The 23,333-nt window shown below is 38.6% G+C and overlaps 1 protein-coding gene across 1 annotated transcript in view; it reads right to left on the bottom strand.

Annotated features, from left to right (window-relative positions):
• Positions 1 to 336: 336 nt before the first annotated feature.
• Positions 337 to 23,333, bottom strand: part of REV3L (REV3 like, DNA directed polymerase zeta catalytic subunit) — a 110,922-nt gene continuing 87,925 nt past the window's right edge. The window contains exons 20-32 of the mRNA XM_030235630.2: positions 19,326 to 19,444; positions 18,567 to 18,685; positions 17,476 to 17,617; positions 13,379 to 13,623; positions 12,306 to 12,414; positions 11,239 to 11,445; positions 10,494 to 10,603; positions 9,356 to 9,470; positions 7,821 to 7,958; positions 6,826 to 7,016; positions 5,502 to 5,748; positions 3,882 to 4,091; positions 337 to 1,507 (exon numbers count right to left, since the gene is read on the bottom strand). Coding sequence (XP_030091490.2) covers positions 1,367 to 1,507; positions 3,882 to 4,091; positions 5,502 to 5,748; positions 6,826 to 7,016; positions 7,821 to 7,958; positions 9,356 to 9,470; positions 10,494 to 10,603; positions 11,239 to 11,445; positions 12,306 to 12,414; positions 13,379 to 13,623; positions 17,476 to 17,617; positions 18,567 to 18,685; positions 19,326 to 19,444 — 2,093 coding nt within the window. The 3' untranslated portion in view covers positions 337 to 1,366. The remainder of the gene's footprint in view (positions 1,508 to 3,881; positions 4,092 to 5,501; positions 5,749 to 6,825; positions 7,017 to 7,820; positions 7,959 to 9,355; positions 9,471 to 10,493; positions 10,604 to 11,238; positions 11,446 to 12,305; positions 12,415 to 13,378; positions 13,624 to 17,475; positions 17,618 to 18,566; positions 18,686 to 19,325; positions 19,445 to 23,333) is intronic.

Below are 23,333 nucleotides of genomic sequence, written 5' to 3'. Positions count from 1 at the left end.
TGTAATGTGACATTTAATAGACTGACTGGTGTCTTGACTGTAATATATTCTTATCTGGAGAAGGCACTCAGGTTCCTTGATGTAAATAAAGTTTTCTTCTATTTTTCAAACCTTCTCTAGACTTTTAAATTTAAAACTTGGTCCTTTTCTGACTAATGGAAAACTGGAAATGTTTTTCTTCTGGTTTGGGGAAGGCCTCTAAGAACTTCAACTGATGTTTTAGATCCCAAAGTTTAAGCTGGATTCTTAACTTTGGTTTGAGCAGTCTTGTTTTTACATTATTGTGTGTGCCAGAGAAGGAAACAATTTGAAAGTAAATATTAAAAAAAAACCATATCATTTTTTACCATATCATTTTATTCAACTTTAATATGGTTTCCATTATTAACTTCTAAAACAAAATGATTTCCAGTTTAGAAAACAATGCACTGACCACATAATTCCTTTTCCATTTTATACAGTTATACAAATATTCTAAATACACATTTTGTCAAGATGGTGGCAAATAAGATTTAACTGTACAGTACGTAAGGAAAGAAAATATTTTAAGCATATTTAGAAGCAATAGAAATGTCTATACAAAACAAGCAAAAATGGAATAAAATTTTATATTTAAAGTATTGCAACAGTCCCACAGGTTTGTAACAAAAATGTCTTTGCACAGTTCCTCACAATGCCCCATTAATAGCTAAAGCAAGACAGCAATTTTTAGAAAATAATGTTTCAAAATGCTACACATGGTACTACTGCTTGCACAGTCTGATCAAAATAACAATCTACTTGGAATCAAGCAAAACTTAGGAGGAGATATACCAACCAACTTTAAAATTATCTGTATAAAAGTCATTGCACATTATTTTACTCAGTTGTTTGAAAAGTAAAAAAGTGTATTTACAAAATATTTCGCAGACAAAATTATAAAGTGAATGGAGAATATATAAGTAACACGTCTTGATACTGACAGTTCAAGAACACACACGAATGGTTTTATCATTTCAAGAGGTTTTCAGTGCTCCTTCCTCCAGGAAGTAAACTTGACTTCTACTTTGAAATGGATTTACAAGATGTTACACAGAGCTATTTCAACATCAGCATTATAAAACAGTATGTTAGAAACATGAAAGGAAGAAGAAATTTTTACATCTTAAAAAGTGAGCTATTCATAGGTCAACAAATGGGTTGGGTTTTTTTTTTTTTTCAATTTAGTAATGGTAAGCGTTCATTATTCTTCAGACAATAAACCCAACAGTTAAAATGGAAATCCTGGACTAGGTGAGAATTGAAAAAGCACCATGCACAATAGTCTTAGTGTGGTAAACACTGAAGGGAAAAAAAATAGCACCTGGAATCCTGTAACACAGATCATTTAGAACTGGTCAAGCAGCTGGCGGAGATAGGGTGCCTTGGACAGTTCTCTGCTCACTCTGGAGAGCTTGAAAAGCACGGGGCAGTTGAGGGAGACACACTGGATCTGCCGATCGAAGCAGCCGGTGCAGTTCCTGCATATCTGCGTTACACGGGAAAAAGCCAAACAATGATTTTAAACAACACAAGCGAGGCATCAACCCCTAGGGACTGCTAAATCCTCAAGCCTGTATCAGGCACAGCCCTTCTGCACAGAGCTTCTCCTTCATGGAGGGACAGCAGCTCCCTTCCCTGCTTCAGCCTCTTGGGCTGCTGCCAGACAGCTCATTTGGCTGGCAGCATCACCCACTGAACTGGGCAGAGAGCAAGAGCAGGACTCTACAGCTTGGGTCTCAATCCTGCTAATTAAGTTCTACTTGCATGCAGTGGAACTTTTAAAAACAAGGTAAATAAACTGACTGGGGTTAAGCAGGGCAGTGTGGGCAGTGTGTTCCATTTGTGATAAACTTACTCTCTATAAAAGTCTCATAGTGAAAAAAGAAAGAACTCCTGTCCTGCAGTTATTCTCTGCAGAGAAAAGGGACTTCAAATAAATTACTCATTTCAAGATAAGCTTTAATTAGAATTTTACCTAGTCAGAGCCAATCAATCCCAACACTGAAATACACAAGCCACAGAAGTTGCACTGCTCTTTTTGTTCAAGGAATTACTTGTTAATGCTGCTTGAAAGTACTTTTAATGTGAGATATCTGATGGAATAAAACAGCAGCAGGCAGTTTTTCCAAAGGCAGACACCTTTAGGAAACTAAAGGCCCCTGCTTTTCTATTTTTAACCTCTGCAGCATTTGCCACCTCCAACAGTTTTTCCAAAACCTTAGAAATTTGCTTCCAACCACACCTGTGTTTTCTAACATTAAAATGTTACACAGTTTATCCTATCGCTTGCATAGCCTGATCAACAAACCCAAATTGTATCCCTTTGCTTTTAAAACTAGTTCTTTTCCTTCTTTCCACCTTCCACGGTGATGCCAGGCCTGCATCAGCACCAAATCCCTGCAGACTGACAAGAGCTGGAGAGGGGCAGCCCCTCCTGGCCAAGTCCCACAGGTGGCACCTCAGAGGACACCAATCCTGTGACCAGAAGGAACAGGATTTAAACAGCTGGTTCCAGGTTTGTAACCTCAGAAGTACATCTATCCTAGTTCTTCTGAAAGAGGCTGGGGTGGTTTAAATGTAAGGGACCAAACTAAGTGGTACTTGAGACAACTCCTAAATTCAGTTGGTGTTGAGGGGAGAAGTCTATGGTTTTAACCTAGAGCACGTAATTTTTGAGTGCAGTTTAAAATAATGTATGGCTCAGTGTTTTATCAGTTTTCTGCTGGCTCCAGCATGTTTATAATCTCAAAGGGTTAAAAATTTAAGCTGTGAAGGATATGTCAGCCTTCATATTAAAATAAGACAGATGCTTTTACAGAGACATCAAACACTGACTGGGACAGGATCCCAGGCCTTGCTGAGCTGCTGTGTGTTGCAGGGACAAGAGAATGTTCTAAACAAACTCACTGACCCTTCTGTGGGGCTGGACCAGCCTGCCAAGTTCTGCTTTATTTCAGAACAAGAGCAATGCAAAGGGTTCAAAGTACCACAGGAAAACAGCAGAACGTGCAATTCCTCATTTCTGCCATTCACAACGCAGATAAGGGCAAATATTACAAAATACAGCAAGAAGTGCACACCTTAGTAATGAAATATTTATGAAATGAATTACAGTGTATTTTTAGCAACCCCATGAGAACCTATCAAATCAATGCTTTGATTTAGGAACATTTATATCCCTGACATTCAGACAAGTCTTTAAAATGGTTCACGTGCTAGTGCTAAAAATAAATTTTAACTAAAATATTTATAAATTATAAAATATGACAGTATGAAAATTAGGTGAGGGTAAGCATATGTTTCCACAAGGGGAGGCCCTGTGCTTTGCTGTAATATATTCATGAGCACAGTCAGCTACCCTCTTAATTGACTTCTAGCTCAAGGGGAAAAAGCAGCTCGGAAAATTCCTATTGAGAGGAAAGGTAACAAGAAAATCCCCAAGCTAAACCACATCCATGTTTTACATATAAATAAATAAATTTCCTGACCCAAATATTTTTGTTTCTAGAATATCATCTGTTATTTTAATGCAAAAAAGAATGAATCTTTTACACTCTCACAGCTCTCTGTCGTTATAAAAAGGGACCTACAACCATATGAGGTACTCCTAAAAATCAGAAGAAAATGAGAAAAGCATCTTCTGTTCTGATCCCCTCCTTTGCCTTAGCTTTTCAAAAAGCCTAGGAGAGTAACAGCTGCTGTGCTGCCTTCAACAGCAATGGGTAAAGCAAACAAGCTGCAGCACATTTAACACCTGGATCATACTTCCCATTTCTGTTGGGAGTATTCAGTAACGCACTGCTTTGAAATTTCAGCCCCTGTCTTCTGCTGACAGACATCTGACAATGCTTTAATCGTACCTGGACCAGCTGCTCTTGTTTACGCTCCAGCTCTCGGATTTCTTGGTTGAGAATCACTGCCACATGCTGTGGCTGGCTTCTGCATTTATTACAGATCCCATACTGGGTCAGTTCATCACACACGGGACAGTGTAAGGTCGTGAAATACTGGGAGATGGTGCCTTTGCGTCCTTCTAGCTCAGTGCGGGCAGCTGAGGCAGCCTTCTGAATCTGTCAGGAAAAATAATTAAGAGGTAATGAACTTCCAAGAGAGCAGCTTGAATTATTCCTAGATTACATAGTTGTGTTTTTTCCAAAGGAGTAAGAAAGTGCAAGATGGCCTGCCGGGCCTGGGCTCATACACAAATTATGAACATGGATCACAGCACTCTGAAGAGTGCAGCACTGGCCCTGAAGTGACACACTGAACAGAGCCCTCCCCAACACCTATTTCACTGGGAATCTGTGACCAGAAAAATCCTTAGTCACACATCCTTAACTCCTGATCTCACCTCAAACTCTGCCTCCGGCAGCTGTTCCTTTTTTAGGTGCGGATCTGATTCACATCTAAATGTGCCCTGGCTGCAGCTCCAGTGGCTGCCTTCTGGATGCTGCCTGCCCTCGAGTGTCTGTGCCAGGCAGTCCTGTGCTTTGGTCCATGGCACTAGCTGATGCTCTGATTTCCTTGGACAAGGCTCCACCACTGGTCCATAACCCTGGGAAGTTCTCTGCACTTACTCCTGCTGCTGCATGACTTTTGCTTTGTGCTATCCTTCACTCTCCTGCTGCTCTGCTCCCTGTGACTTCCTCGCTGCTCCTTGGCCTGGCAGAAAGCCAGGGCTCTTTTTACCTTTTTAAAACAGCTTGTTGGAGAGATACTTAAGGTGACTGCCACGGTGCCATTGGAAAGGTAAAGAAAAGAAGAAGAACTGAAGTCAATCAAGGCTGTATTGGGAAATACAGCTATACTGCTATATTGCAGTGGGAACACGATGTATTACTATGCTGCTGAAGTCTGTTCTGAGCAGAGTAACCTAACTGCACAGATACATTGTCCTTCACCATCCCTTTTTGTTAGGGGATTCACAAACTAAAATCCAGCTATCTAAAGCTTCTTTTCCTGCATCTCAATGACTTCTTTAACTTTTAGGGAAGTCATGTTTGGGTATTATTGGCTTTAAATTTCTGGTGATAAAAATTTTAAAGTGTTCCTGCTACTGGGGCATGCCACCCTTTCTATACAGACAAGAAATGTCAGAATATTTTGGAAAAACAGAAGTTCCAACATCTAATATAGAGAGATATAAAAAGTGGTACGGCCAAACAGATGCACATACATGTACTGCTAAAAATACAGAGTTATGGCAAAATATTCTCTTAAACTACAGATGGGATCAGGAAACAGAGGATGACTGCGATCAGCCCTGCACGGAAGGGTTGAAAAAACTGATTTACTATGTGAAAAAAAACCCACACGGAAGATCTAAGAATCAGGACTGCATATTTGAGCATCAAACAGTGCTTCACAAAACAACCTTTGCTGTTGCCGCCTATCAACCTCATTCCACTGAAAGTCACAGCAAGGCCAAGCACTGCAGCCAGATGCACTGCACTTGCTAACTCCTGTCAGGAAACACTCACCCGGGGCAGCTCGTGGTACCAGCTGAAGACATCTATGCCAATGAGCGAGAACACCCTGGCCAGGGGGGGCAGGATCTGCTTGGTGATGTAGTAGGTGGCGTTGAGCCTCAGGCTGGGGTCCTGCAGCACCTCCAGGGGCCGCCGGACGAGCTGGATCAGGGGCAGGCCGGGCATGCCGTACACGATGACATAGGGCACGCGCTCCCCGACGCGTGGCTCAGAGCGACGGTCGTGGGCAAGCATTCTCCTGCCAAGACACAGCCTTGAGAATGCATCCAGAGGCAGATTCATAGTTATTTCATTGGCCTGTAAGCCTCCCCATCTGATTAGATTAGTTGCTCTCCAGGTGACTGGAGTCAGTGCCTATTATGAAGTACAGGACCAAAGTATTTCATTTTTATTTTGTCTTGTGATCAGACCTAAATTTTAGAACCTGGGGCACAAACCCTAAAGACACGGTCTGTTTCAGGTCACTTGGATTTGCATGCAGACTGTTTCCTAGCTACCACTTCCTTAAAGAAATATTTTAGTAAGGAACAGCCAGGGTACTAAAAAGAGCTCAAGTACAATCTTCTTTCTGGTCAAATTCTGGTCCTTTGCTTTCTGAGACTGCTTGCTCAGTACAGTGATACCTGCTTCAAGCTGAATTATCCTTCACTCAGAAAGCAAAGGACAATCAATTTGAAGTAGGTATCAGTTTTGGACTTTGATGTTGTTTTATTATAGAAGCATAGCTTAATTGGAAGACCTTTTGTTTCAAACAAGGTGGCAAAATGTTTCACCTTACATTATCTACTTTTCTATTACTGATCAAGGATATCAACAGGATGAAATATTAACTTTAAGTAAGGTACTTTATTAAAAATGAAAAACTGTGCCTGGTAATGTATTTCACAGCACTAAGAGACATCACTGTCACAATCTGTAACATATCTAATAACTGGGAGTGATGAATAATCTTGGAGAGTCCAGCCCTTGTACAAAACCCAAGCTGTAAGTAACAGAAGTGAACACACTATTACAACAGTGTCCTGACAAGACTTTCCTCTTGAACGTGTGGCTCTTTCCGGAACCATCTCTTTTCACACACAGAAGAAATTTAGGGACAACTGCTTCAACAGTATTTGAAGAAGACATCTGACTGCTAGCTGTAACTTGACAGTACAAAGGTCAAGAGAAAAAATATCCACAATCTGCTATCTAATGTGTCAGAACAAAGATCAAAACAAAAAACCTGCTAGCTTCTACCCATAATCTCTCAAACCTGTCAGCACAAAGGTGAAGATAAGAAATATCTGTGATTAGCACTTTTTGATCTCATTACCTGGTGATTTCCAGAGCAGGTACACAGGCCCCAGGTTTATATGCTGAGCTCCCTCTGTACTCTTTCGCAAAGATGAAGTCCTGCATGCTGGCTTTTCCTTCCAGTAACTTCATGCATTGATTCTGAACATACTGCTTGATCTGACTTATGTCCCGTGTTTCAAATAGCAGCTTGATAGAACACTCAAGTATCTTTACAACCAAAAGAGAAAAGTGAGAAAAACATGTATGTGTGAATAAAAAAGAATAAATTGCAATTAATTCAGTAAATTACACAGAAATACAGTGCTTAGAAAATGTATCAGTGGTGAACTAGGATATTGATAGGTTACAATGTCTTCCACTCAAAGACACTCATAAACACATTACCGGACGACTTTTTCCTCAGTTTGCCACATCTTTCATGACATCATTCATACACCAGCCCTAACATTTTTTCAACAACTATAGAGGTTTACAAAGTATGAGAGAAGATGTTTTACCTGGCCATCTAAAATATTTTGCCATGAGTTTACCCTTCTACATTATTATCTTTTTTACTGGCATAAAATTCTTATAATTTGGCTAAGGACAAGATCTCCTAATTTCTTTTTAACCTCTCAATACACAGCTTAAAATAAACAGGCGAAAAAAAAGGCATTTAAGGGAATTTTTAGCTGAACTAGAATTATGTAAGTGAGCTGTTTGGAGACAGATCAGTGTGTCTCACTCATCTGGCAGTAATACTTCCAGCTGAAGTGAACTGGATCAAGAATGGTCTTTGAGAGGGCTTATATGGGCCAAGGGCTTTTTATGGGATGAAATATAAGCTGTAAATTACAAATCCTTGTAATGCTGTAAAAGATCTTCAATTTATCTTTCAAATAGCTCACACAAGAAAAACAGTTGAAGATGAAGACAACTCAAAGGACTAGACACTGTGAGAAAGGACAAATAAAAAAATGAAATAACGAAAGACTGTAATTTCATTCAGGAAGAAATCTATGAATAGTTTACCTTGGAAACAGCAGGACAGGAGTCCCTTCGGACTGTCTCTATGCCTTTTGCATCAAATACCGGGTCCTTCTGGTCCAGTGTTTCATACATGTAACCCACGTACCTCTTTTTAGTTTGCAGGACACATGGCAAGTAGACCTGGAGTGTTTAGAAAGAAGACAGCCCAGTCTGGAATGTGTTTGGAACACAGAGGGTTTCCTAAGGAATACTGTGCTTTGTTTGTTTGTTGTGGTCTGCTAGTTTGTTTGCTTTTTTTGTTAAGTCATTACAACTGATAAAATAGATCAAAGGACTCAAAGGACGGCTGAGGAAGTTGGGATTCTGTGGTGTTCCATTCTTAAATCACTTTGTATTTCATTTAGCTGAAGCTCAGATGGAAAGTGACACACAGTATACACTGTTGCAAGTACCTTTACTTTTCTGGATTGCACATGTCACCATTTCTAATGTAACTCTATTATGGGTCTTTCTTATAAAGACAACTTCATTTTAAACATCAGAGAAGAAAATGTTCCCAACACAAGTAGTGGCTTGGAACTTTCTGTTTTCAAACTGAAGGAGATGCCAAAAATCTGCTAGTATCTGCATTTGGAGCAAATATGCTTTTTAAAAGCCTGTGCTTGGAAAACAGTTTTCTCAGGAATGGATTTTTGGGGTCATGGTCTCTTTTGCTTGTTTTCTCCAACCTCTTATTTGATTTTTGACTGTGGTAAGCATTCCTTGAATACTTTAAAATGAAAGCATGGAGAACAATTTCTTCTTTGTAGTGTTACTAGGATAACACCACATCTTCCTGACTCATGGAAGACGGAGCGGTGAGTTTAGGTTGCCTCAGGCTTACATATTTTGATTGACCTTGTTGAGTTAGGTATGTACTTTGAAAATATCCAGACCAGCTGAACTAATGCTAGCTGACCTGAAGACCTTGCTAATGACTTTACAGTGACAATCTTCCAGCAAAATCAGTAACATATTGCCTTACTCTTCTACCAAAGATTTGTTGTGGTTAATATTTCTTCCAGAAGCCTGATGAATAGATTTTAATGACTTTTCATTTTACAGGTATATGTATCATGTGGACATATGCTGAAGTGAGTGTGCTAAAGCTGGCTGAAAAATAAATATCAGGCTTGTAACTAATGCACTGGAACTGGGGACAGAAAACATTTCCTCTGCTAAGTTGCACACATTGATTCAATTGTAGGTATACAATACCAAACAAAATACTTCCAAAAACTGATGAGACAATAATTCAAACTGCCTGATGCTGCCAGCACTACAAGCCACTGATGTGAAATTAGGAATATTTCTCTTTACTGTTCACACTGTAGTGCTCCTCTGAAAAGGTCCCTGAGACATTAAGGAGCTTGCAATGTATCTACAGAAAGAGCAAATGACTTGTTTATCCTTATGTACACTAGGGTTCAGAAAAATCTTCTATCTTCAATTTTTTTTGGGAATTTTTTTGTTTGGTTTTTGTTTTGTTGTTGTTTGATAACACCCCACACATTTCAAGCAAAACACATTCCTTTTACCTTTTCAAACTTCAGTTTAACAGGCTTGGGATTTGTTGCTGTTACAGCTTCAGCAATTTCTTGACCAATCTTAAAAGACTGCTCCTTTGTGGCTCCTTTCAAGAGTACAAACATGCTACAAGAAATCAGACATAGGAAGTGAATGCAAATCTATTCAACATAGTTCCTGAAAATCATATGCTGTAGTTTCCTGGTAGCAAGGCAGGGATGTTATTATGAGTTGTATTCCCCTTCTTCAGCTAGAAAAGCCAAAAATCTGAGAAACTTCAGTGTTCAGCATGAGATGAGGAGTGCCAAAGGGCTAATGAATGCTGTGACTATCTTCTGATGAGGCAGGGAAAGAACCACTCCCACACACTGCAAAACTGGAGTTCCCAGGGAAGTAGTGTAAAGAGATCTGGTATACCATTTTTTCCCCACTATGGGAAGCAGCAGGATTTTACTTCCTTTCTCCAACAATTCTTTTTTTTTTTTAATGAAACTACTATGAATTCAGGATCTTTGAAATGTCAAGTCTTTTATCAGATCTGGCTGAAATCAGTCACTGGATTCATAAGTAATTAAGAAAGGACAGCCAGACAAGCATTGTTTCCCAATGGCTGAAAAATTAAACAAGTGTGGAACAGAGATGGATATGCCTACAGCATGGCTATTATTTAGATGAAAGACTGACTAAGAAAATGTATGTCAGGCAGCCTAATAATATCTCTGTATGCTCTGGTGGCTGCTTTTGAATTGTATCCACTTCTGAAGCTTAAAACAGTGCCTGCCTCGAGGTGCAATGCCTACTGTTATGTATACTCTATTTTCAAAAATAAAAATGGCATCAGAAACAGGCACGAAAATGGTAATAATAATTTGGTAAATTAGATTTATATTCATTCACAACTGAAAAAATATTTCCCCCTTCTTTCTGTTCCACATAATTTTCAAAAGAAAGGAAACCTTTAAAGTACTTAACGAAACCCAAGCAAATTCACTTTGCATATTTTGCAAGGCAGTAAGCAATATCCAAAGAAGATCCACACACCCTTTTCAGCATCATAAATTCGCCTTGCTGAGACAAAAGCAAAATCTTATCTCTCTATGAAGAACTATTATGATTTTAAAACATTTTAAGAAGCAGATCATGAATTACCTGTCTGTATCACCATATACAACGTGAGCACCCCATTTTTTTGTATCATTCACCAGTTTAATGGCACGCTCCAATGTTTCTCTGGCTTTGTGGACAATGCTGTCTCCAATCTGCAAAGTTAGATTGAAAATCTTTATTCTACTGCTAAACCAAATACTAGCTCTTGGTAAACACAGTCTAACCATGCTTGATCTTGTTATGAAAATCACTCTATTGAGATGATATATTTTATTTCATGGTTTAATTCCATATAATAAATAAAAAGGTCACTTAACTTACCCCAAAATAACAAGAACTAAAAGAAAAATTATCAAAAATTATTAAGTATTAAAATAAAGAAGAATTTGTTTTAAACTTCTTTAGAAGTTTATAGTATATATTAAAAATCTATGGAGCAAGACAAGACTGCTCAGGATCGTTTTCTCTAGTTTTTGGATTCTGCTGATTCCTATGAAAATGAAGAAAAAGCTATAAAGTTTTGTTTTATTTCTACTACTAGAACTGTAATCCAATCTACCTTTGGAAACAGTTCTACAGAAATGCCAACTCCAAATGCTTCTTTACAGGAAGAAAATGACCTTTTATTTTTCTGGAAGATCACAAATAAATACTAAGTTGCTGATTTTCAGTACTACAAATAAAAGCAGCTTTTCTAAAGGTATTTAGTTTGTTTCAAAAAATAATATTACGTTATCTGACTAGTGTCTTTCCAACATTTTTATACATTTTTACCTGCAACCCTTACCTCAGTGCATGGCATTCTTCCAGAAAAATTAGCAGCAGTATAGCCAAAAGTGAAATTAGCTATATATTTAAGACCCAACTGACGAGCTTCAAGCATTCGAGTCACAGCCTTGTCATGCTTATAAGCCTTCATTGACTGTTTCACCATTATCCTGGTCTTCAAGATTTCTTCCAGCATCCTTGGCAGCACACCCTTTCTTACTGAAGGCTGCCATAAAGGGAACAAAGAAAAACATGGTGTTAGAAAGACCAACAGAAACAGTTAAGAGTAAAAGCAAACCCCAGAACTGTTAGTAAACCACTGATAGGAAGACAAATTAACTAGCAAGATGGCCCAGCCACCAACAGTTTGGCTTTTCTCACAAACATTACAAGGAACCTAGAATACAGGCAAAGCTCTTAAGGACAGAACAAGCAGCTTTTTGTTCTTTGTATTCATCAGCCCTGCTGATGCAATGTTTAGATAACTTTATCAACCAAAATGGGACTTCAACATTTAGCTGTTAATTCTCCAAGTATTAAATAATGAAGGAACATTATCTTTTAAAAATTCTGCAAATATTCTTTACTTAAAGTTTTTGTTTTACATTAAATACAGGTATGCTGGTGATTGCCTAAATATTTTTAACAGCTCCAGGCCATATTCATTACACATCAGCCAGAAGGACACATTACAAAATGAGAACAATAGAAAGCAAGTCAGGGACTCTCATCTCCCAAATCATTACTCTTTCTAAGAAAGCATTCTGCAGGCTTATACAGGCAGGAGAAAAATGAATTGTTACACACAGATAATTACTGCTTGATCCCCAAACTGCACAAGTAAAATACAGTTTAATTATAGATGAAATAAGCCTTCAGTATAAAGGAAAGCATAAAGACATTTTACTTCCTGAGATGCCAGAAGTTCAGCACTTTGACAAATATCAAAAACATTGTGAAATGAGAGAATGAACCTCCCCTTTCTGTCAGCTCTTAATGCAGCAAAATATAAACTACAATATCAATTTGATCTTAAGTGAGCCAACAGGCAGTGAAAATGCTGTCACAGAGCACTAATATCATTACCTTGACAAAAGCTACTCCACTGGGTGACACTGTGATATCATGTCTAATCTGGTAGAGCAAGTCAGGAGGTACTCTCAGAGATGTACAGCCAAATTTGAATGTATCATACCTAATAAAGAGAAAATTTAAATATGAAGGCAATTCATTCATTTACAGACTAATCAAGCGAAAACATCAGCTCACATTAAAATGCTAATAATGTCAGCAAGGATAGAATAATCTCAAGTATAAACAAACATAACATAATTTCAAATTTCTTAGAAGGTTCTAGGAACAAAGCAGTAATAAATAGCTAAATTCCAACGTATGAATCATTTATCAATTCTGCTCTGTGTTATGAATTATTACCAAATACTGAGTGAGTGGAGGTATGTACTCAGTACTGTAATCCCCTATGGAAACCATCCATGTTTACCAAGTACCACACTGCACTTATTTTCTTCCTACAAATTCAGAATTTAAAATCAAGAACTCGAAAACCTGATGGTGACACCTAGCATCTTTCCATTCTTCAAAATACTGTTTTATAGAGGTAATTATAACAAGCAGTGAGATCTTTCTGCAATTAACAGAATAACTGTTAAGCTCAGTAAAAGATGCTACAAAGAATAACTCAATTGTACCTTTTAATTTTTAGTAATTAGAACCAGAGCGAACTACAAGCGATACACAAACAATCATAATTCATTAAGGAATAACCCCGGTGTAGTTTGGAAGACAGATGGTGGATTTACAGTAATTTTAACTTATTCTTTAGCAATATTAAAAACCAACATCACCACAATAACCAAAGAGGTGTACATACACACATGCACAGAGTTGTTTCCAGGGTTTTTAAGAGAACAGAGTCCAATTCTATATTTGATTAAAAATACATATTGATTTGTATATGTATGTGTATAACGTGCACACACTCACATGGTAGATTTTTATCATCTGTATTGTGTAACAGAAAACGGTGCTATTCATATGTGCCCATCATTTCCAACGGCAATCAGGGGTTCTCAGTACTTTAGAAAAGACACTCAAGTATCTATAGAATTAAAGATCATGAGAAAAGAGTAGCAACTTACTTTCCTAAGTTTTCAACATGTCCCAGGCAGGTAGAAAAGCAGTAGTTGTATGCTATGACAATGGAAGGATACAAGGACTGGAAATCCAAGACAAGAACAGCGTTGCTGTAGAAGCGGGATTCCGGCTCCATGATCAAGGGAACACATTGTGGGGCTTTCATCTGAGCTCGCTGCTGGACACTGGGAGTCACAGCAATGTAGTTCATGGGCTTTGCAATGCGCAGCATCACCGACTCCACACGGTACTGCAATACAGTTGGGATATAACCATCATCATCAAAAGTGCAGAACAAACCTATATTAACTAGTGCAAACACACACATTTCCTGAATTGGAAGTACAAGTACCTACTTCTCCAAAATAAATAGCCATGCTCTTAACGTATATTTTAATTGTATTTTATATCACTAGATCATCTTTAGGTGCCTTCCAACCCTAACTGTTCTGAACCCTAATGGTTCTGTACTCTGTATTACATAGAGTAGAACTTTTCCATGTGTTTCCTCTTCATTTAGCCCTAATCAATGAAAATCGAGTACTTTTTATATATGGAAAAAATAATCATCCAACAGACTTCAACAGTATATCTGGATGGCCACGCTACTGTCAGTGAATGAGCATTTGCTAAACTGTACTACTGTCAGACCTGCAGATCACTGAAGAAAACAAAGTATAATATGCAGTAAATGCATTGGGTATCATGCTTTCTCCCTGATACCACAAGCAGAACAGGAAGCATAAACAACAAACCCTGTTCAAGATACCACAAAATGTTATATGTGTAGCTGGCAACAAGAGAAAGAAAATCTTAGCCCTATTTATTTGTGTACTACTCAATGCTTTAGTAAAGCAAGTACAATGTATAAATGCACTGTGTCCATTCAGAATAAAAACCAAAACAGCTGAAAACATAATACATGGTGTGAAAACTACATACATGGGTGGCAAGGGACTGAAAAATCCCGAAATATTGAAGAACGATTCTACATAATTGTAAAATCCTGTGCTTTGAAAAAATCACTATTAAAGACCATCTGCCTGATCCACTCTGTATTCAGTCATTGTACTGAATGGGTTAGATATAATTTCTTTAACCTTGAAATTATAAATGAACTCACAGAACCAACAGCCTTAACAAGATGCCGCACCTTAAACAGAGGTTGGGGTTTGATGTGTAGTTGGGGAGCAACATAAACTGCCACTGCTGCCTTGCACTAACTGCACAATAATTTGTGTCTAGGGATGAACTTGGATGTATGGCAAGGAAGTCAGGGACTGGTTCTGGCAAGAGGTAGATTTTGGGTTTTTCTCCCTAGTTTTCATAGCATTGTAGAATTTAGGTTGGAAAAGACCTCTAAGATAAACAAATACAACTGTTAACCCAAAGCTGACAAGCACCACATTTACACATCTCTTAACTCCAGGGATGGAATTAAGAGAAGTGACCCTGGACAGCCTGTTCCAATGTCTGACTATCCTCCTGGAGAAGAAATTTTTTTAATACCCAATCTAAACCAGCCAGAGAACAAATTGAGGCAATTTCCTCTTTTCCTATTGCTTCTCACTTGGGAGACTGACCCCCACCTCACTACAGCCTCCTTTAAGGGAGTTGTAGAGAGCAATAAGGTCAGCCTGAGCCTCCTTTCCTCCAGGGCAAACAACCCCAGATCCCTCAGCTGCTCCTCACAGGACTTGTGATCCAGACCCTTCACCAGCTTCATTGCCTGGATCTGGACACACTCCAGCCCCTCAATGTCCTTTTTGCAGTGAGGGGCCCAGAACTGAACATAGGATTTGAGGTGTGGCCCTACCAGTGCTGAGTAGAGAGGGACAAGCTGGTGGTGCTGGCCACATTGTTTCCGACAGAGGTCAGGATGCCAATGGCCTTCTTGGCCACCTGGGCACCCACTACCTCATGTTCAGCTGTTGTTGACCAGCATCCCAGGTCCTTTTCCTCTGGGCAACTTGCCAGCCATTCTTCCTGTAGCCTGTAGTCCTGGTTGTTGGGAGCCAAGGGCAAAACCCTCACACAACTGGCCTCAGCACATTGACCCAGCCTGTCCAGATCCCTCTCTAGAGCCTTATTACCCTCCAGCAGAGCAACACTCCCTCCCAACTTGGAGTTGCCTGCAAACTGACTAAGGGAGCATTCAATCCCATTATTCAGATCATCAATAAGATACAAAACAGAACTGGCCTCTTGTACGCTGAGTGCACTGGTGCAGATGCACTTCAGTTGGGCTATTGATCTTACCAACTTTTCTTAGGCAGGAGGAGAAGCCCTAATCCCTACATGACCATTCCCAGGTGCATCTGTGGTTCCTATTTGTTTCTGCTGCCACGTGGATCTCCAGCCTGTACTGCCACTGAGACAGCAGACAAAGGACTTTGCTAGGACACTGTTTCTCAACCACTGGTGTGATGCTCCCAGGTTTATCTCTAGTGAGCCTGATCTTATTCCTTTCCCCCTCCAAAAAGAGTTTAAAGCTCTCTCAGTGAGCCTTGCTAATTGCTGTGCAAAAACCAGCAGTTCTCCAAACATCTGACTAGTTATCTGTAATGCCTGTGACCACCTCTTGTTAGATTTTGTTTAGTCTAACAAGAAATGTTTGAGATGGCTTAATACAATAAACAAAAATAATTTTAAAAAGTTATTGTAAAATTCAATGAGAGATTCAAACATGGAAAAATAAAATATCTGAAATCTGTTCTTATTACTATTCCATTTTACGTGTTTTTTACTGGGGAGTATCTTCATAAAGGGTAGTGACTCTTCTGTGTAAAAAAAATTATTTGAGGTGACTGGGAATTGTTGCAAGTGCTGTTTTTGCGATCTAGAAAGTTTCAATGGAAACAGAACATACATGCACAGAAGGGAAGAGAAAAGAACAGTCAGGATAGAAAATGCAGCATGCTTCTGTTGCTCACTCCCACTCACAGACATCTGAGAAAATGACAGGCAGAACAGTCTTTGTGGGCTGCAATCATGACAGTTTAAGCTTATCTATGCTGGCAGTATGCCAGACCCACACTCCCTGTCCCTAACTGTGCATTTCTCGTCCCTTGCTCCGACAGTGGTATTTTCTGATAGTATGGTAAACCAGACCAGGGAGCTAAACTGGCAAATACCTACTGAACACTGCCATGGTTCTGCTGATGGTGCCTGCCAGCCTGGTCCCCCTTTCCCCCAAATACAGGGTCATTACCAGAAAGGCCAACAAGAACCTGCTCTGGGTCAAGAGATGACACAGGCAACTGCAGTCTAAGAAAAAAAAGGTGGATTAAGTTTTTTAATAGCATTGAATTGTTAAGGAAACTGCAGCTTCAGACACTCCCATATCTGGCTGGCTTATGATAACAGAAGAGCTGTAACACATGACAGAGTATCTGACTCTCATTTCAGGTGCTGTTCAGGTCTCACATGCAGCCATGAAAGCAGTTCAGTTAGCCTAGTCACTCAAAATCTGGACAAGGAAAGCTTTTGGTAGACTGGAGACTGCTAGGCTCCCAAACAAAGTGCACATCTTGCTCTGTTCTGCTCCCTTTTCCCTCTGATGCTGGTATCAAAATAATAGAACCACAAACATCTTGCATGGCACGTCTTTAACAAAGCCAGAGCCCCTCTTATTGTAAAATCTCATCCAGAGGTCTACGGCACCAGAAATGTCACTTAGAACATATTCAATGCTGCTTTGTCTGCCCTGAAAGAAACTAATCTCATATTTCTAAAACATGATGAAATATATTTCTTAATGTTTTAGAAAGCACCCATTTTCAGTCTCATGTAAATGTGAACAATACCAACTCAAAGGGAAAGCTCAGTGCTCCTGAATGCAGTAGAAGATATTCACTGGTGTGATTACATTTGGGGAACTCTATTTTTAACACCTATTTTTAACCTCTGAAATTAGGCAATTCAAAAGCAGCAATAATAGATTGCATGGTATTCTTTATGTTTCAATTTCATGCTAATTCACATTAACAGCTTTCTGTGACCCTATGAAAATACACATATGGACTGAGAAGATACTGAAGAACTAGAACATTTTGTAAAAACTATTTTGGTTTTGTGAAGTATAAGGAGAATGAACTCTTACCTGGGAGCCTCTTGTTAATACATGTAAGAACTGAATGCCAAAAACTCTTGCCATTTCACTTGTTCTGTCAATCAAATCCAGTTTGTCTAACAACAGGAGATTCCCACGAACCCGGCTAACATAATGATCAACCATTTTCCATCTGTGAGAGTGAACACCTCATTATAAACAATCAGAAGACTGCTGCTCTTTCTACTAAGACAAATGTATTTTTAGGGTAACTTGTAACAAACCAGCAAATAAAATTTTCCTCTAGAATATTTTCATACAACTCCTCCAAAAGTGTGGCATATATAAATATACACAAAGGTATTCTAAGGACATACACACATTGTGTTACAGCAAGCTACTGTTCAGGCATCTCACAATGACTGTTTTCCTCACTGCCCCAAAGGATTACCAAAACAGACACAATCACCTCCTCATGTCTTTACATGTTTTTTAACTGGCTGGATCTTTGTGGAAACATCCTTCTGTATTAAGAATGCCTACCAGCTGAACATAAATTCATAATTTCAGTATAAATCATGATTCTACTTAGCTACAGAAACCTTTACAGAAATTTTGTGTATGTCACAAACAACGTGCGGATCAGTGTGCAGTTTCATGAATTGTTCATATCACACAATACCAAATTGCTTCAAGAGTGAAGCTGAATGTGATACATGTCACATGAAGGTATTTTTAAGCAGCTATAGCTACTGTCTTAACATCTTGTGTGCTGTTTTGTAATGCTTTTAAGCCTAGCTTGCTTGACATGCACTTGAAGTAAAACAGAAGCCTGGCAGTTCATTAAAAGCCCTTCTGATGAACAGTATATAAAAAATAAAATAAAGACATTACAGAACTTCAAAACAGTACATCTATTCAGGTATGTTGAAAATGCAACTGAAAATATTTTGTTGTAATATTGAGGGTATAACTATACAACAGAACATCCAAGTAAATAAGCTCATGTTGCTGTATATACACTGCTCTAGTGCCTAAGCTAAATTGATTATTTCTTCCTATTGTGGCTTTATTTTACACCTATCCAATGTTAAGAATCTGGCCTTAAAAACAGCAAACAAAATGGATTAATAGATCTTTACCTGTAGACATCTGCCTTATTGTCAAACCAATCAGACAGAACTCGGAAGGTAAATAAAGGAAAACGATGATGAAGAACATGAAAGCCCACATTCTCAAAAGTGTAATTTGTTAGATTCACCTAGAAAAACACGATGAACATGTCAAGATGCATGACGGCTCTCATAATTGAAAAATCTTTACTTTTCAAAAACTGCAAGAACTAGATTTATTAACTTGCTGTTAGTATTTTGTTAAAAAAGTCAGTCTTTATTCTTAGAAATCCCTAACTATTTACAAGTCAGGAAAAAGCATCCCTTATAAATTGAAAATAATACACAGAATTAAGTAATTCATAGACACCAGGTCTGAACTTGGTCAGAAAAAGATTTGTAAAGACTGGGCTATTTGAGTATTAAATGGAAAGTTATAAATGGAACAACAACAACAAAAAATCTGTCAGTTTAAAATATGTTCAAGTACATATTGAACTAAAAGCACCATACTAGACAAATTCCTAAAACAAGTAAGTTGTTCTCAAAACCCACAAATCCGTGAAAAGGAGCATCATTAAGAAACATTACTGAAAAATACAGGCTTCAGTTCTTTACAGTTTAGAGATACACATAACCTATTCTCACAAACTGGCAAACTACTCTATTTGAAAAGGTGCCTAAAGAAAAAAATTGTAGAAGTTACAGAAGTTACATGAAACTTTTAACTAAGTCTGCAATAATTAGAAAACTCAGTAAATCAAAACATTAACCTTTAAAAAAATTTACCTCATGTCTCATCATTCTCCATATATTCAAGACAATTCGCCCAACAATATTTATTTCACTCATTGTATCTGCTCCATATTCATCCAGCTCGGTAGCAAATCTGTTCTCTTTATTTTCATCTAAAGACATTGAAGGAGACTATATTTAGACAAGTTATAAGACAGTCAAGACCAGATCAAACCATCCCTCTTCCAATTTGTGCTCTCTAGAAAAATAAGAATTCATAAAGATTACTGCTGATTTCACAAAATTACCAGTCATCCACACAACCTCTAAATGAACCCCCCCCAATGTTTTTCTGTTTTTGCCCTTTGCAGAGAACTCTTACTTCAGTTTCACTGAAATAGTGTCCAAGGCAATATATTCTCCATAGTGAATATATTGGTTATGCAATGCTGAATGTTGCTTTAGAGTCAGCTGCACATGCAGTAGTGCACAACATAAAAAAATATCATTTAAAAAAAGTGATTTCTGCCCTAAGGAGCTTATAACTCAAGGCTTTACTTGCAATGATCTTACACAGACTGAACCAGGTCATGGGAGAGAAAATTCAGTCTCTTTCATATAGTATAAGCAAACCCACTGCAGTGGGAGTAAGGAGACATGAGTTCTGCATAGCACAGGGAGAAGGAAATAGGAAGGAACCAATGCAGATGCAGAAGCAGCACTCTAAGTCTTTCTGTGAGACAGCAGTGTCTAAAGTAGAGAAATACATCCTCTTTTGCCATCCTTGATTTTAGTCATGCTTTGGAAAACTGCAGCACAAGGGAAGACAGTCTTTTTTGTATACATTTCTTTAAAACATCTTTTTTCCAGCCATTTCAAGTCTACAGTTCTGGTGTTTCTTCCAGAGTTTACGAAGATGTTTTTTAAAATGTACCACACAGACTAAAATCCATTATGAAAACACACAGATCCTCAGCCTTATTTCTTATTAGTTTAACAGGAGAGAAATCACTTCAAGGCAATTTACCCACAATTCTAAATCTATACCCATTTTTTAACTGCTGATTGCTTTGTATTCTGCCACCACTCATTTATCAGGCACAGCAGAGTCTGTACAGTACCCTGATAATAAAGAGCAGAACATTTTGGACAGAGTGTAGAACTGTGGATACACACTGCTTTGCAATAATGATCAGAACTGAACAATTAGATCCTCAGAAAGTCATGAAGCACATTTACCCTCGATGACAGAAGTAAAAATAACCTGAAATGCTGCAGAACAGTTATGAAACAACACAGACTAATTTTGTATGTTGATTTTCAAATGTGTCCCATATAAATTAAAATACGGTTAAAGAAGACTGACCTTATTAGTAAATCACAGATCCTTGACAAAATTTACCTTGACCTTTTGTACACTTCATCAAAATGCATACTATCTTTTCATACTATCTTTTTAACCTCCTTATTGTTTCAGATTTTTAAGGAGGAAAACCAGCAATTTATCTTTCCATGTTTGGATGGAAAAATTCCACATGCTGGATCTCCTGTGAAAGTGAGGAACTTGCATTTCTTCCCCCCCCCCCCCCCCCTTTTTTTTTTTTTTACTGGAAGTAGAAACTCTTTGTTAGTTCTACTTTCTTCAGTATCATTCCAGTTCTCTTTTGACTTGTTTAGGGGATTTCCTACATTAAGTTTGCTTCATGTCTTACTGGTAAAAAACAGGGAGCAAAGTATACTGTGATCACAAGAGAGACCCACTGTCTGATGAACTCTGCCTATGACGAGCACCACCATATTACAAAAAACCTGCACTACTTTACAACTGGTGTGGGAAATGTGGCACCAGAACCATGCAAGCCTCTTTGGGAACTGTGCTGGTAAGAAGCAGAACAAGACATTCCTTCTATTTTTCAAGTGCATGAGATGAAATAAAAAGAAGTCTCCTCTCATCCTCTCTTACCCACTTCCTAACTTTGAGCTGTGATGCAAAGGAGGAAACAGGAGGCCACACACAAAATGCCACCATGCACAGGCATGGCATGCACTTCTCTTGTGATGTGTACTATGACTTATGAATAGATCACTTGTAAAGAGCAGAGGCAGCACCAGACTCAACCAATAAAGAAAACCAGAGGGAAGTCCAGCTTTTGTTTTGTTAAGCTGAAATCACAGGAAAGGAAAAATCCCTTCCATCTCTATTTCAACAGGAGGAAAGAGAAGCATACTTCTTGAAGGAGCACTTCCTGTTCTGAAAATACAGCATGTGAAGAAGGGAGGGAAAGGTGAAGCACGGGGGTTGGTAAAGCAAAAGGAAGACACATGGGATCAAAATCATGGACAAGGAGGCCAAAAAGCAACAGAGAACACAACAACCTGCACGTATATGGTCATGCATGCAAGACATTTACAGCATGACATTTCTGGGAAGAGCTCATCAGTGTAAACATTTTCTCATCTTTCTGCTGCAATTCTGTCAAAACAAACCAAACACCTCAAAATAACAGCGATTCTTAGAAACATTTTTAAGTGTTATGTATTCCACTTCTGAGTATGCATCTAGCAGCTGGCACAGGAACACCTGCACTACAAACACCAGTGCTGTGTAGATCATGCCTATGCTCTGCATGCCCACTTGAACTTCATGTACAAAAATTTTAAGGGCTACAATCCCGATTTCCTTCACTAGAACTGAACCCATGTTGTGTGGGACTTCGTGGTTGTAGAGAAGGAAATCTGACTGTGAAACACATGGGGCCACTACCATTAGGAACCATACAGTTCCCTTTCTTCTTTGAAGAAAGGGAACTGTATGGTTCCATTCATGTGTATCCCAAAATCAGTAACCTGAGGAAGAGCCTATGTCAGGAAGATGGGTACTATTAACAGCTTTGTTGATTGTTTGGTTCTGCATCAAATAGAGTGGAGACAGAGCTGTCTTGCAAGACATGAACTGTGACTTGGCCTTTGAGAACAACAGCAGAGGCACATGCCCCAAACTGAAGGATGTTCAGCTATACTTCTACATTAGAGCAGCAAACCTTTGTGATCTTTGGAGGCTTTAAGAAACCTTTGACTACAACACATACTGTTCCTCTTACACAGACACTGCACATCTTTAGATGTAATGGGTCAAAAATTTTTCTGAACATCCTTCAGTACCTTTGAAGACTGTACCCAGAGGTATTACTTTGCAACTAGTGTATCATCTCAATTTGAGCCATCAGGGAAACTGAATAACAAGGTTCATGCAATCCACTATTACTCCTGAAGGATAGATTTGACAGCTTTGTCCTGAAGAAAGAAACTTATGAGCACTGATGGCCTGTTCATATTTAAACTATCACATGATCCTGTTTTCATATATGAAGTACTTAAAAATTCACCAAAGTTCAATTGCCAGCAACTTTCAACTGAAGATGCAATTTTTTTTCTTGTGTTTTCTTGTCTCTGGGAGGACTCCATAACTCAGTTCTTTTCCAAACATGTCACAAGTATTGAAAGCATCAAGAGTATACAAATATTCAAGCCTCAAGGAAGGACTGTGTGAACACAGTGCTGCTAAAACACCATATTCTCCTGGCCTGGCACACAGGACAACTACATAAAAGATGATTCCTGTGCTAGGTATGCTCAAAGACTCCAGTAGCCCAGTATCATGTTCTGTCATGTACTCAAAGGCAGGTGCTTCAAGGTTGGGGAAGCAGTTACTGATACTCTCCCTACAACTCTTCCAGCTTCCAATCATTTGCAATTTCCTGGGCCAGACATTATTTTCACATATATCATAGCTCCCAATGGATTCTTCTTGAAAGAATTGATCTCCTTTTAAAGCAATGTACACTATAAGCATTTGTACTATCTTGTGACCAGGAACTAAAGAGTTCAGCAATGTTGAGATTAAAAATTAACTTCTATTCTGTAGCTGCTCCTTGCTAGCTTCACTTTATTTCCAGCTCTTGCACTGGAAATGACCATGAAAACCCAATCTCTATTTCCCTCTACATCCCTCAATATTTCACAGGCTTTTACCTTTCCTACACTGTTCTATGTCTTCTGGAA

The sequence above is a fragment of the Serinus canaria genome, chromosome 3 (genome assembly GCF_022539315.1).
Source record: "Serinus canaria isolate serCan28SL12 chromosome 3, serCan2020, whole genome shotgun sequence".
NCBI lineage: Eukaryota > Metazoa > Chordata > Aves > Passeriformes > Fringillidae > Serinus > Serinus canaria.
The sequence above is the reverse complement of the archived record's forward strand: the minus strand, read 5'-3'. Positions and strand labels throughout refer to the sequence as shown.